Consider the following 15,153-nt stretch of genomic DNA (forward strand, 5'->3'; position numbering starts at 1 on the left):
ACTGTTGTAGGCATGAATGTAATGATTATTGAGGGATACACCTCAAAAGCCTGTTGTATCATATTTGATTCCACACATTTCAGCTTCATTTTTCTATCAAATAATGCATGACATTTTAACCAAGCACAAGTTACAAATTCAGCAATTACCCATTTTGAAATATCAGTAACAATGTAAAAGTTTTTACTACATTTACTTGATCACATTCAGCAAAGATTTCAAAGTAAAAAGACATGTGCATCACATTACAAAGGAGGCCAATTTGGAAAGTACTACTTCCAGAAGAGCATGGAAACTTTCATCAGGAGGCAGTAGACGCAGACATCCAGTATATTGCATCCAACAGGTTTTCAGCAAAGTTTTCATGTTGTTGATGATGTAGATTGTGCATGTATCAAATATGATTCGCAGGGCTTTTTAGGGTTAATGTTTGCATGTTTTATAACCATTATCAATATATAATATGTCTATAATAACAGACCGTTTCAACTCTCAGAGCTAAACTGATGCTTAATATAATATAATAATAATTCTACAGGAATGTGGGGTTAATATCATTTTTTATTTGTGCAAATGTCATGAAATCAATGATATTTTGTTTTAACTGATTTACAATTAGATTATACATACAATATATGACGGGAGGGGGAGGATCATAATTAAAAATGAGAGAGACAAGAAGCAAGGTGTTTCAAATATCAAGGCTTCTGACAACAGCCACAGCTACTCATTCATTAACAGAATCTATTCACATGTTCACATATTCCGTGTATTAGTCAACAAAGTGTCCCACTCCACCAAAGTGTCTGCCATAGAGCAAAAGATGTCAAGTATAAAACAAAGAGAGAGCAGTGAGAATTCAATTGTTGCACAAATGTCTCAGCATGGCATTTAAAATATTAATGCTGAAATACAAAGGAGGATCAAATGTAGGTCCTCCAAACATAAACCATAACAACACATGGCTCAATAAAGCTCTGCCTTTTTCTCTAGTTTGGCCTGCGAGGCAGGTGAAGTGGTGATGCAACACTATTATTTTTGCTCATTTATGTAGAGTATGGCAAGAATTTCATCAACAGGGAATGGTAATCTGAAAAAAGCGTAAAGTCCAACGCTTACATTGTTCTCTAGAGAATTTACACAAGGAAACTCCTCACAAGATCGGAGAGAAGGAGGGACAGAGTAAGACAGATAGACAGATGAAGAAACCAAGAGAAAGTATGAACAGTAAGAGGAATAGATGTGTTTGGCTTTATTTGTCCCCTGGCTGGAATACCCTGGTGCGCACATGTGGGCATATACATATATCTCTTTACGTGTGTGTACACAAATATAAATGTAGACGTGTGAGGCTCTTACAGCACCAGCCCCTCGTAAGCAGGTCCCTCAGACTCAGGTGACTCTCTCTGCAGGCGTAGGTGCTCCAGTGTATTGTGGAAGTGTTTGTTAATCTGCTCCGTCTCCTCGCTGGCCTCCAAGTTTGGGAGATCCTCACGGATCTTCTGGATAAGCTGATTCAGTACTTGGACTGTCACCTATTGAACAAACACACAGATATTAACAATCAATGCTGTAAGAATCTGGCTTCCAATGACTTCGGTTGATTAATTACATGATATGCCAATTAATTATTAGAATTAACCACATTTATAAATGTTTGCTGAAAAAATATCCTTAAATAACAATAATTCAATCTATGATTAAATAATTATAAATAATTATAAATATGTAAGGGATAATCAAATACATGGACATAAAATATTGATTTGAGTTGAAATTATGTAATTTGAGAAGAAAATAAATCGCTGAACAGATGACATCAACCGCCGGTTTGTGTTTATTTAGTAAAAATGATCGTCTGACTCCTCATTATTCAGCCTATTACAAGACTACTTGCCAAATAAACAACTAAATGGACATGAATGAGTTGAAATTATTTTGTTAGCTTACTAGTAGAGATCGCACAGTGAACCGAGATGCAAGAGATGGCTCATGGAACCCAGAGGAGCGGTCTGACATCTTAATTCCTGGACGTGCGTTTTTTTGTTTGTTTGGTTGTTCAGAGCAATATCTGACAGCTGGATGGCACCACTGACCAATCAGAATTTAGTATTTCCAGGGAGCCGTGTAATAAATATATTTGACATGATTCACATAATTAAAATGAATTACACTACTGTGACATCAAGCACTGATAAGACAAATAGTGGCTTAAGAAGGCAATACAATGTTTATTTCCATTTTATTTAAGATAAGCCTATCATTGGTCTACAGTCTAGAGCAATCCATTTTGCTGTTTAATCCATCAATCTCTCAGTGCTTTATTATAAGATTTTTTTTTTAAGGACATGTCAATGTATACACATCACATGAACGCTTTTGGAGTGTCTCACTTTGGTTGCGTCACATCAAGAACAAAGTTTGTAGGTCACTGTGTCAAGTTAAATGTGGTTTGAAACTTCAAAACGCATCTCGAGATCACTGCATTCAGAACTGCCCTACATCCAGCTGTGTTTGAATGCAATAACATGTTTCAATTGTGTGTTGTCGCTGGTATCAAGCAAGCCTGAGTGTGGTTTGTTGTCTGTACGGCATAGCTGGAGTTTCGTTTACTGCCCTCTGCTGAAAACAGGTGGTACTTCAAGCTTGAATTGCTCCAATGGTATGGATATTCCTTATTACCATTCAGGGACATGATTCATTTTTAACCCCTTATTTTTTTATATAATTAATTGCACTGAATTAATTTTAAATTGTCAGCTATAGCTACAACTTCTCACTCTGGGAATTTGCCAGAGGTGATTTTTTTTTAGTATTTTCCAACGGGTCCTGTTCACACATGGCTTCTAAAAGTAAAAATGCTGTACATTTTTCGGAAAAGGTTTTTGTGTGACAGCGACTACTGAAGTTTCATGAAGTAGGGCTGCACAATTAATCAGCAAAATAATCACAATTACAAAATCACAGCTGCTACTATTAACTTATCGTAAAAAAGTGTAAATGTACAGCACACCATTTATTTAGATCTACTCCCGTTGCATCACAATTTCCTATTTTCAGCTTTTTTTCAGCAGATCAAGCATTGTATGCAATCGCAGTGCATTAAATGTATGAGCATAACCAGCAATGTTTCAAACTCATGTTTTATGTTTGTGATTCACTACTTTCTGTGACGCATCAGGACACCTGAGACACAACTTATAATCAGGTGTAAACGAGACCAGAGACAGAAAGCAATTAACAAAGATGATAATTGGGGGAAAGGCTCTATTTAATAAGTAATACCCTTTTTATAATGGTAGGATAATAACAGGTCACACATGGATGGAAATCATGTAAATGCAGTGCATTTGTTGTTGTTTTGTCACATTTAGAGAGGCTCTTGTCCTTGGATACACCTCAAATGTCAAAAGTGACCTCAGTAATGAGAGTAAAATAACAGATAGGCACACCTTGGGTTTATCTGTGTGCGTGTGGGCTTGTGATTCCTCTTAGCCTAGCTGCACAGAAATGTACTCTGTGGCCCTGATGTGCTCTGGCAAGACCTTACTCAATCTGCCACCAAATTGAAAGCTGATACAAATGCTTCCTCTCCGATGAGTGTGAGTTAGGTATAATCTAGTCCTGCCTTTGCCAGACAAAAGTGTGAAACTTGGAGAGGGAGAGTGCGATAGACGAGAGAAGAGATCAGAGGAGAGGTAGAGTAAAGAACAAAGGTTGAAGTACAGAAAGTAATAAGAGGTAAACAGAGTGAAGAACAACAAGGGGTGAATGACCATCACATACCGCATCATTCTCTCGCTCATAGAAGCAGATGTATCTGTTGAGGATCTCAATGAAGAGTTGAACTTGCAAGGACGGGTCCATGCACTGGTTTGCGATCTTCAGAGCCTTCTTCAAACATTCCATCACTCTCCTCCCATCACGGATCTGACAACAGCAGAAAAACGAATTCACAGAGATTTCACTTGGGACTACTGTGTTAACTGCCAAAAATGATACCATTTCATCTTGGCCAAATCACTCAAGAAAGCTGTGCACGCCTCAGCCTAAGTGGTTAAGAATTGGATTGGGAAGTGCTGTTGTTAGGGGCAACACAAACCTCCCTAGAACATGCTGTGGAGCCGCGAGAAGGAAAACCGCATGCTCCTATTCAGAGAATATTTAGAAGAGATGGGCCACTTCTATTTAAATGAATGGGAGAAACTGGAAGGCCCAAACAATAAGCTCTAGCGCCCAATGGTCAAAGGATGTAGAAAGGAAGTACTGTCTTACAGGTAAAATGCACCTTTTCAAAAAAAAGCTGTCTTTTCTCATTCAAATAGAAAGGAGCTGCACTGGCATGACTGGAAATAGTTTCCCAAGAGCATTCCAAAGATGGCTGACAGTGAACAGACTTGCTAGAAAGACTTTGTCCCATCTCTCCATGTGCATTTTTGAGTCACAACAACACTCTCTATTGATCCTTACTAAAAGAAATTAAAGACAAATCCACATCATGTCCACACTATTAAGCATCATTTCAAGGGGGGCAGATGTATCTCTCATTGATCACTGCAAAGGACTGTCATTTATAATGCACTATTCATCTACTAAACACAAAAGGAATGTGCCACACTACATATATACACTATATGGCTAAAAGCTGAGACCCCTTCAAATTAGTTAAGCTAATCCAGTCATTTTTGTGGACATATTTTAATACCATGCCATAGAATTACATTCTAGACAATTGCTTTCTTTCAAATTTGTTGCATCAGTTTGGGGAAGGAATTTATGTTTCAGAATTAGAATGCCCCAGTGCACAAAGCAAGGTCCAGGAATGGTTTACTAAAGCCATCTTTACACTGCCAAGGTGGCACAGAAGCTGCATTTAAACTGGCATTTAGATGCATTAACACTGCTGCTGTTTAACGCAGCTCAGATCAGGCATTAAAGCATTTACACAGAAATTACAATTGCACACATAATAAAAGATTAATGTTTGAAATATACAATTTTGAATATAGAAATGTGAAACTAAATTATGAAATATAAGCTCGATCATGACAAAAACAAATGCTTAAGGCTGCTCTGAGGTGGGTTAGAGCTGCATTGCATCTTTACACAGAAGTTTCAGCAGGCACAGAGCAGGATTAACTTAGCTGTGTAAAGTCTGTTGTGAAAGAACTTGACTGGCCTGCACAAAGTCTAGACCTTAACACCTATTGAACACATTTAGGATGAAATGGAAAGCAGACTATGCTCTTGTATTTGAATGACATGAACATATCCCTGTATCCTTGTTTCAACTAGTGGAAGCTATTATATAGCATCATATACCAGAACATGAGCAATGCAAAAAGTACAGAGAGCGATGCTGTTATTGCAAAGCTGGATTTAGTTACGTACAGTTTCCGAGCAGTGTTGCAACTTGCCATTTTAATGGACAATTCGACTGATGTGTGGACCGGCAAATATGGCTCATCCAATTAGAATTTAGAGTTGGAAAAATCTGTTTTATAATCTTATATTTACTGTTTTCAGTCTTTTGTTTGCAACTTGTGTTATATAATATTAAGCTGCACTGATACCAGACTTTGTCATGAATAATCATCGTGTTCCCAATAAAATGAAAAAAATAATTTTCATTTGTAAAGTACTTCAATCACAGTACTTCAATAGATTATCCAACAACATGCATTACCACCATATGGGTATAATAACACAGTAATAAATAAACCATTTTGGGTTCAATTTCCAGCAAATATAACTAGATGATACATGGGTATTGGCAAATAATGTAGTCGAGGCCATAGAAATAAATAGAATTCTTTAAAATATGTCAATTTCATAGAAATGTAAATCTTTGTGTCAAATTTGGTTTCAGAAAAACATTTGTAGCATTATCTACAAAACAAATATTCATAATGTGATATAAACCCATCCCTAAGGGAAGAATTTAAGTATGCTGCTAAACATAAAATAAGAAACAAATCAAGGGAGGAGAGAAAAACTGAGAAATGCACGCACACTTTGGATGCACAACCATCCACATAGAGACGTCAGTTAACAATCGGAACAGACTGTGTACAGCCCACACAAAATACAGCACCAAAAATGAATCACAGTTTCAGTGGCTGATTCAGTTACAGTTGTGAGCATTTTACCCTTCATACTCCCTTCAATACAAATGACTCAGAAGAACATCTTCCTCCTACTGCATCTTTTAAATGATAATCGTTCAGAGTTTTTTTCTAAAATGGCATGATTCATTTCCAAAACGCCTCCGATAACTATGATAACCACACAGTAATAACACAGAAAAATATTTTTTGAAAAATGAAAATGACATGCTTTAAAAACGTGAAGACACGATCATTATAACTGACCCCAAAAAGGAAATACTGTTAAAGAATGACCTCTTTAGTCAGACTAGATCAAGACATGGACATGAATATATCACCATGATAAAAGTGCACAAACTACATCAGCCAAGTCAAGGTAACATAATTTCTTCATTCTAGACTGTTCACTGAAACGTATGCAACCAGCAATCAAATTACAACTTAAGGTCACTCTGAAATCACAGTCGCATAGGAAAGAAAATTTAGATTTCACACTGGCCCTTCTTTTAATATGTGTAACACACATATACTGACCTCTTCTCCACCCTTGTCAGTGTTGCGTCCAGACCAGAAGAGGTGGGCACAGATACTGACAGCACGGCACTGGTCGGGTTTTTTCAGCAGTTTGGAAGCAGCCAGTGCACACTGAGTACGCAGGGGCTCATGGTTCTCTTCACTGAAGCACCGCGTACGCTCAAATGTGCCAATAATCAGAGTGATTGCGGCCAGCTGAGCCTTTGAGTCGCTGATCTCATCCTCATACAGGGAAAATGCCTTGGGATATACACACATAAATTGCCACATTTTTTAGTACAAAGGTTTGGGTGTGAGTCACTGCAAAACAATTCTTTTCTGATCTAGTCTTCCTTTCAGGCTATTATCGCATCACTGTGAATAGTACTGAATAAGAAAGGGATACATAAATAATTCACTCACATTACTCACAGTGACCTATCATGCATTAAATCAAAATTATTTTCTACCTGAGACATGAACTCGTAGGCAACGGTTTCGTGGTTCTCAAAGCCGATCTCTCCAGCTGCCAGAGCGCCCTGGAGGAAGAGCCTCAGGGGTAACTCTGCCAGCTCTGCTTTGATCAGAGCACTGATGGTCTGATGGGCGAATGAAAAAATCTTCTGACATTTCTTTTCCCATTTATCATCCTGCGGAAAAGATCAAATCTCTTTTATCATAAACTGTGATTCACATACATTTGATTAGGTGTGAAAATATGACAGATGGTGGCTGTGCAACCATACTTTCACAAGAAAAATAAGTTGCATATTAATTTCCTGAATATAGATCATACATATCTGCCAACAGTCCTTGAAAAGCTCATTTGTGGCAGAACAGATTTTTTTTCAGAACTGAAAGTTTTTCCAAAAGAGCAACTTGGCTTCATTGCCAGTTCTCTGGTGTACTAAAACTTAAAGTAATGTTCAGTGTTCAATACAAGTTTAGCTCAGTCAATTTTGGCATAATCTTAATTACAACAAAAATGTATTTCGACTCGTTCCACCTTTTCTTTAAAAAAAGGTAAAAATCAAGGTTAAAGTGAGGCACTTACAATGGAGGTAAATGTGGCCAATTTGTTGAGGGTTTAAATGCAGAAATGTGAAGCTTATAATTTTATAAAACCACTTGCATTAATTGTTCTGTTAAAACGTGCGTATCTAAGCTAAGTTGTTTAAATGATCATTTTTTACAGTCCTTTTAGGGTTTAAGGGTTTGTTGACATTACATCATTTACATCAAGTTGTAAAACTGGCTATAACTTTACACAGAAAAGGTAAGAGATTTTATCACACTAAATACATGTTTACACAAATATCCTTTATATATTGTGACTATACTTTTGAAACGGATAAGAAAAGTAATATTTGTGGTAATCAGTATTATGCCACAAATGCTGTCGATGGAGATTAACTTGATTTGAACCCAGAATAATCCTTTAAATAAAGTATCTCCAGAATACAGTGTTCAACCATATCTGTACAAGACAATGCATGTCTAATACAAATGCTTGTCAGAGTTTCCATAAATTACCACAAATTAATTTTTAATTAAAAGATAACATTTTTATTTGTTTCTGCTAGTACTATTCTCTGTGCCGTGCGTGAGTGACCATAAATGCAGTTGTTGCCCATGAAGAGCGTTTCAAATAACTCACTTATCAGGTTCCATTTCAGTTAGGATGCTGCCTGTAAAGGTTGCCACATACGTAGTAAAAAGCAAGGCAGCTCAATAGGTTTTGGAACAGAGCTAAGGTGTTGTGTCATGGCAGAGTGGTATCAGGGATTGAAACACAATGGGATTTCATTATTGAATATGGGACATACTGAGGACGAGTTCTCTTTGTAACGGAAGGCCAACTGATAAGCAGCGAACACCAGCGGGGGTAGGGTGTGTTGAATTCTCTGGTTCCCTCCAGCGCCAAAGTGTTTCCTGGCTGTGTTTAAAATCTGTGGGAGGCATGAATGAAAACGAATAGATTAATCTATTTGAATTATTCATTGATCAGCATGATGAACTCATCAACTGATTAAACTCTAAATGAATCACCTTTCACTGGGAGCTAATTAGATCAGCTCTGACTCTTTGACGTCAATTACTGATGTCAAACAATCATAGCATTGTCACTCATTTGTTTACCATGTTCCATCAAGGGGATTATTTCTGCGCAGTATCCAGAACTACTGAAATGATCAAAGAAACATGCTGCCCCTCCAAATAAGGAGCCCTTAACTGCAGTGCATTTTATAGAGCACAGCAGCTCTTTAAGTGGAGTCTAACAATGCTATGCAGTCATCTGATGAAAGGAGGAGGTAAGAGGAGAGGTCATGTACCAGATACTCCTGGTCAGGGTCGTCTGAATGCAACAAATGAATGAGTCGGCCCACTAGACTCTGTTCCTCAGCAAAGTCCTCAGGGTCAGGATCTTCAGCTGGCTGATCTGGCTGGTCCTGTATCAGCGTAGACACCAGGTTCAGGATCACGTCAACCTGCATGGAGAGAAGAATGAGATCTTGCCTGGAATTCAGGGGGCGAATGACTAAGACTTGAAGAGTGTAGAAAAGAGACACTGTGGACAAGAATCTTGTTCAGTGCCAACAATTTTGGATTTTATTACAGCTAAAATGACACCAAAAGTGACACTTAAGGACCTAAATTCTTTTCTTTCACATCCATTATAGAGATGTGAATTCAGATGCCAGTATACAAGTTACAGTATATACGTCTCCAAGCAGGGCTGCAGGTAGAAATTCTTCAGCGTGGTACAAAAACGTCTTCAGCAGGCCCCCCCTCCAGTTAGTTGTCCCATGGCTTTCGCGTTCGCTCTAGTTGTACCCCCTTATCGCCGGCACTGCCTCAAAGTAGCTGGAACCTCCAAATAATTATAGACCAATCTCAAACCAACCTTTTGTATCAAAGGTGTTTGAAAGAGTTCATGCTTTCAGTCTCAAAGTCTCACTCAGTCGCTAACAATAGCTACATGTATGAGCCTTTTCAGTCTGGCTTCCATCCTCTTTATTCTGTAGCACTGAAACTGCTCTTCTTAATGTCCTCAACTACCACCTTTTCTCAGACTCAGTAGCACTTAATATTCTTCTTCTGGATCTAAACTCTGCATCTGATTTTTTTTTTCTCCCACAAAACACTTCGCAATTGCCTTTCAGCCACTGATATCATAAGTTATAGGCAGCAAATAATCTTCAGCTTCTTTCAAACATGGCATCCACCAGTTCAGTTCTCGGTCCGCTTTTTTTATTATTATTTTTGTCAGCTTCTAATCTTCATGCTTCCAGTTGGACAAATAATTAGATCAATTAAGCAATGAAATAATTGTTATGCAGATGACACCCAAAAAATCTATAATCTATTGCATTTGCTTTGTTATTTAGGTCTTCCCATGCTGTTTTCACATATTTTCTTTTGATCGGTCTCGTTTTCTGTAATTAATTGCTCTTCACAATGTTTTCTAATTTATGATTCTCTGTAAGGCAACCTTGGGTTTAAGAAATGCCCTATATAAGTAAAGCTTTATTATTGTTATCAAAATTATAAGTGTTGTATAACTAGATGTTTTTGGCCAGTTATACAAACAGCGCTCTACTTGGCAAACAAATGGCTTTAAATGGTTCCTCACTGTTATGAATTTAGTGCTCTCTTTTCAACTGCTCACAAAATGAGTGGGTGAAAGAAAAGATGGTGTTTTGGCACAGTGCTTTGGAAAAGGCCAAAGCATCTCCAGCATTATTGGAACACAGGTATATCAATAAATTCCTCTCTCTGTGTGATGGCCAGAACAGAATGTTGCTCATCTGAGTCACAGCTGACCTTTCCCTGAGGAGCCACGGCTTTTAAGGAGAATTAACAATGCACCTTTAAATTACAGGTGGAGAAAAAAATCGATACTGGTTTGAAACTGCATTTAAAGCAAAATCAGTCAAAATCATCAGCTGTGCTTTAAACCAAAAACACACAGCATAATAAAAAAAAAAGAAAGAGAGAAGACTGACAGCAGTCAACTTAACCTATTCGTCCCCCTTTATTAAAGGACCAAATCACTGAAAATGACTTAACTGTAGTTAAAAAAATATATACTTTTAGAAGACATATTGGGATTCCCTTTAAGATGTGCAAACTTAACACATGACAAGTTTTATTCAAAACAACCATATTCTACTCAAAATACTGTATGTGATAGAATACCTGATCTTGGGCCACTATTGTGGTGTTGTAGTCTAGGATGTTGCTCAGCACATAGCAGCTCATGCTTTTGCGTGACTCATAATCAAAGTATTCGAAGAGTGGTGGAAAATGCTTGAGCTGGAGAACGGTGAGGATGTTATTGTATGTGTCCACTGGGATCTTTAGGAGCCTGGTCAGCTCCTTAGATACTGCGCTGCTGGTGGCAATGCTGCATAAAAAGATATAAAAGATATCAAACAGTAATAAAAAAAAAAAAGCAGGATTAATAAGTGGCTTGACTACTGTAAATGAATTGCTTTGGCTGTTGGTATTTCAAAAGGTTGGTGGCATGTTCATAAATAATAATTTCTACCTTTTTATTCAGTTACTATACACCTTGGTCTTTTCATAACTGAAAAAATAACTGGCAAATGAGTGTAGTTATGTGCTGAAATTGCACCAACAATTCTAAAGGTGTTTTCTAAATTCACAATGACTGTGAATTGCAGGTATAAAAAAAGAAAATATTCCCTCGATATTGTGGAGTGCAGACCTCAAAACTGATGTGACCAATTTCAATTCTAGTGAGACTTTTCTAGTTTAAAGCATTACGGAGGAAGTCAAGTCAAACCTCTCAAACACTAAACAGCCCTGACAAGCCAAACTGCACTGAGGAGGAAAAGAGCAACACTGTGCTATGCGCCATAAAATAAAATCATTACACATAATCACCTTTACAAAATTGTTTCACGATTTTACATGAGTTACTGTTATATTTTGACAAAATGGTATATTTTCATATTAAATAATCTTAAAGTAGAATCTATTAGACCTAATTTCATATCAACAGTGGTAGTTGTAGTTAAAGTTTCAAGTTTAGTTTCAGCTAGTATTAAAACTACACAACATAGGGCTGAAACGATTAGTCAACGTTATCGAAAACAAAAAATTGTCATTGTCGAATAGTCATTTGATCTCATTTAACGTAACATGATCATGTGAAACACTAATGATGACGCATGAGAGCAGCACTGCAGCTCGCACTTGACTGAGGAGAGGAAGAATTACACAGCTCACAGTCCAGATGCACTTTAACTTTCACAGCTTCAAGTGATGTACATCACAAAGTATGAGGGAATTATACAAAAATACCAAATAAGTAAATACAGAAGCACTCTCGTTGTGGAATAAGCAGAGCCGGAGCACTTTAAAGGAAGCACTCCGGTGTTACATCTTAAATGCAGTTACATTTCATGTGTTATAGCTTTATTTAAGTTCAAATAATACGGAAACAGGTCATGTAATTAACTACAAACTCCGACTCTGGCATTTCTCTGTGCAGACAGCACCTCTTCTATGAGTTGTGCGAATGTCCCGATCTATGGGGAAGAGACTGAAACTGCACCCGACTGAGGCACAATGGCGCAGGGACACTCGTCCCTCGAGCGCGCCCACACACTTAATGCAGCTAAATAATAACATGATGGCTTGCGACTACTGAGTCATAAAATATGTCACTGTGCATTTCTTATAGTGAAGACAATTGGCAATACACAGCTTTATTAATGAGAGTTAAAGATGGATTGAAGTGAACAGGAAGGTGAGACTTCGCCACATTATACACTGCAACAAAATATATTTTTGAACATTTCTTTGGCTTGTTTTCCAAAAAAATATCTAAAACTCATTTAAAACAATGTATATTTTCTTTAGTAGTTATACTGCAGAAGAAAAAATAGTTATCTGAGAATGCTGAATATAATATAAAAAATACAACTATTTTAAACTATCTAAAAATCCTTTTAAAAAGATGCATTCACCTGAGCAACATATACAATATTTATACTTGCTTTTAGAGAATTGATCATGAATATAACTATATTTTGTCTTTACTGCACTCGCAGAAGTATATACAAATAAAACCCAAATATTTTTAATATTTAATATTTTTCTCTAAAACACATTTACCGCAATTATTGGCACCCCTAGAAATTCTTAACATTAAAATATATCTGAAGTATTTTTCCATTCATATTTTAAATGTTTAAGTACACCTGGGTGACTAGGAACATTAAATTGATCAGTACTTCCTGTTACACAGCGGTATGAATATGTGGTAACACAGGCCAAATTCCCTATTTCTAGTCTTCCTTCTTTTCATTCATCACAATGGGTAAGATCAAAGAATATAGTTAAGATGTGCAGCAAAAGTAAGATTAAGAATAGGCCTTGTGTATGCATATGCTTGATATCCATAGAGGATAGATTTTTGTTCATATTTTGAATAGAAGATCAAAAGGATGAACATAAAGAATTTTTCCACAGCCTTCTTTACTCATATTTACCAAGGGTGTCAATATTAGTGGAGAGCACTTTATACTGCAATATATTAATAATCATCTAAAAATCGATCTCTTAAAAAGGACTCAAATGTAAACACCCTACAGAGTAACTGTTTCTATTAGCAGTAAAGAATGGACAAATCAAGACTTAATTTTGGTAAAAAGGAATAATTTACTTGTCTGTAGTATAAACACCTTGTTCAACATGAGAGTTGCCGTTTAATGTAATTATTATTTTAGAATTTATATCAAAGCAGTGGGAAATATTTCTCATTTCCGTTCGTTCTGAGCAAAAACTGTATTTTTTCGTTTCGTTTCGGTTCAGAAGTTCCGCAGCTTCCTTTCCAAAAGGTTACCGGTTAGAACAAAATAAAAGAATGGTTAATAAATGTTCTTTTTAAAATGACATTACTCTGAACTAAGGGGTAGGTGAAATACCAATTGCAGTGTTGCATAAGTGCTACACAATATTAGGCAGGTGGCTGATTGGTGTAATTTAAGAAGTCTCATTAGCAACTGTTCCGTTACACACAAAACAATACGCTAAAAACAGAGATCAGGCACTAAAATCAAGAGCAAATAAAACTTTTGGTAATGCACAAGCTGTGCTGGTAAAAATGGGTGTTGGTTTGACCATGTGCTCTGTGATCTGCTAAACAGAGTGAGAAAAATAGTGTAGCTAAGACTCACTGCTCCAAGTTGAGTTTATTAAAGATCTCCACAGTACTCTCCAATACTTTATCCACATAGTCCACACGCTCAGGGTAGCACTTCATGGCCAGGTTGATGAGAGACACTTGGAGTGAAACAACATCTTCGGATGGCATGTCCTGACGAGACTAATGAGAAGAATAAAGACGGCACCATGAAACATTTATATTTGAATCCTTGCTATGTTAGCATAATGTAGTTTCTGAGGAACAATAAACTATGGATGCACAGATACCACTTTTTCTTCCGATCCAATATCTGAAATCTCAGTATCGGCTTATACCGATCCGATACCAGTGTTGTTTTTTTGCATAATCAGTTTAGAATATCTTTACATTATTGTGTGGAACTAATTTGGAGAACTCTTTAATATGTAAAGAAACACAAACCTCTAACTACACATTATTTTAATATACCGTAATTTCCGGACTATTGAGCGCACCTGAATATAAGCCGCACCCACTGAATTTAAAAAAAAATTATTTTGAACATAAATAAGCCGCACCTGTCTATAAGCCGCAGGTGCCTACCGGTACATTGAAACAAATGAACTTTACTCAGGCTTTAACGAAACACGGCTTGTAACAAAAATAAATAGGCTTTAACGAAACACGGTGTGGCAGCGGGGGCGTGGTCAAGCGCCCGTCCGGGAGAGAAAAGCGGTAAGGGCGCTTACATCAAGTGCTGAAAACTGTCACACTGGTGCCAGTGTGACAGTTTTCCCAAGAACGACACGTGAAGCAGGGCACTTGACGTTCCAGGTAAGGCTTTTAATGGCCACAGCAATGTTTACAATCAATTTTATAAAGTTTCTCAATTCTTGGTCTTCTATGCACCAACACTAGACTGACGTGTGTCACTCACTCTCTCTCTCTTTTATGCCGCTCTCCCCACGCTTACTGAAATTAAACACAGGTGTTAGACATTAGCTCAGGTGTAAGCGTCCTTACCGCTTTTCTCTCCCGGACGCGTACGGGCACTTGACCAAGCCCCCGCTGCCACACACGGCTTGTAACAAAAAATACAAAATTAGCAGTAAACAGTAGCCTAGCAAGAAAGTCATTGGTCACTATCTTCCTCCTCTTGCGCACTGAAACCACTGAAGTCATCTCCTTCGGTGTCGGAGTTGAATAGCCTCAGCTTTAGTTGTCTTTTTGCACTGAGTCAATTCCTCACGCTGCTGTTTCCAACGTCTCCCGTGCAGCAGCTCTATTTCCTTTTCCAACAGCCAGATCAATCGCCTTCAACTTGAAAGCAGCATCATATGCATTTCTCCATATCTTTGCCATGATGAGGGTGAC

At 37.4% G+C, this 15,153-nt stretch overlaps 1 protein-coding gene across 2 annotated transcripts in view; it reads right to left on the reverse strand.

Annotated features, from left to right (window-relative positions):
• Window positions 1–35: 35 nt before the first annotated feature.
• The window catches only part of LOC127635271 (vacuolar protein sorting-associated protein 35), a 31,966-nt gene continuing 16,848 nt past the window's right edge, over window positions 36–15,153 (reverse strand). For both annotated transcript variants that reach the window (XM_052115214.1, XM_052115298.1), the window contains exons 10-17: window positions 13,832–13,980; window positions 10,821–11,028; window positions 8,954–9,109; window positions 8,447–8,569; window positions 7,091–7,270; window positions 6,642–6,881; window positions 3,787–3,930; window positions 36–1,535 (exon numbers count right to left, since the gene is read on the reverse strand). In XM_052115214.1, the coding sequence (XP_051971174.1) occupies window positions 1,356–1,535; window positions 3,787–3,930; window positions 6,642–6,881; window positions 7,091–7,270; window positions 8,447–8,569; window positions 8,954–9,109; window positions 10,821–11,028; window positions 13,832–13,980 (1,380 nt within the window). In that variant the 3' untranslated portion in view covers window positions 36–1,355. The remainder of the gene's footprint in view (window positions 1,536–3,786; window positions 3,931–6,641; window positions 6,882–7,090; window positions 7,271–8,446; window positions 8,570–8,953; window positions 9,110–10,820; window positions 11,029–13,831; window positions 13,981–15,153) is intronic.

Source organism: Xyrauchen texanus, chromosome 1 (assembly GCF_025860055.1).
Source record: "Xyrauchen texanus isolate HMW12.3.18 chromosome 1, RBS_HiC_50CHRs, whole genome shotgun sequence".
NCBI classification, from domain to species: domain Eukaryota; kingdom Metazoa; phylum Chordata; class Actinopteri; order Cypriniformes; family Catostomidae; genus Xyrauchen; species Xyrauchen texanus.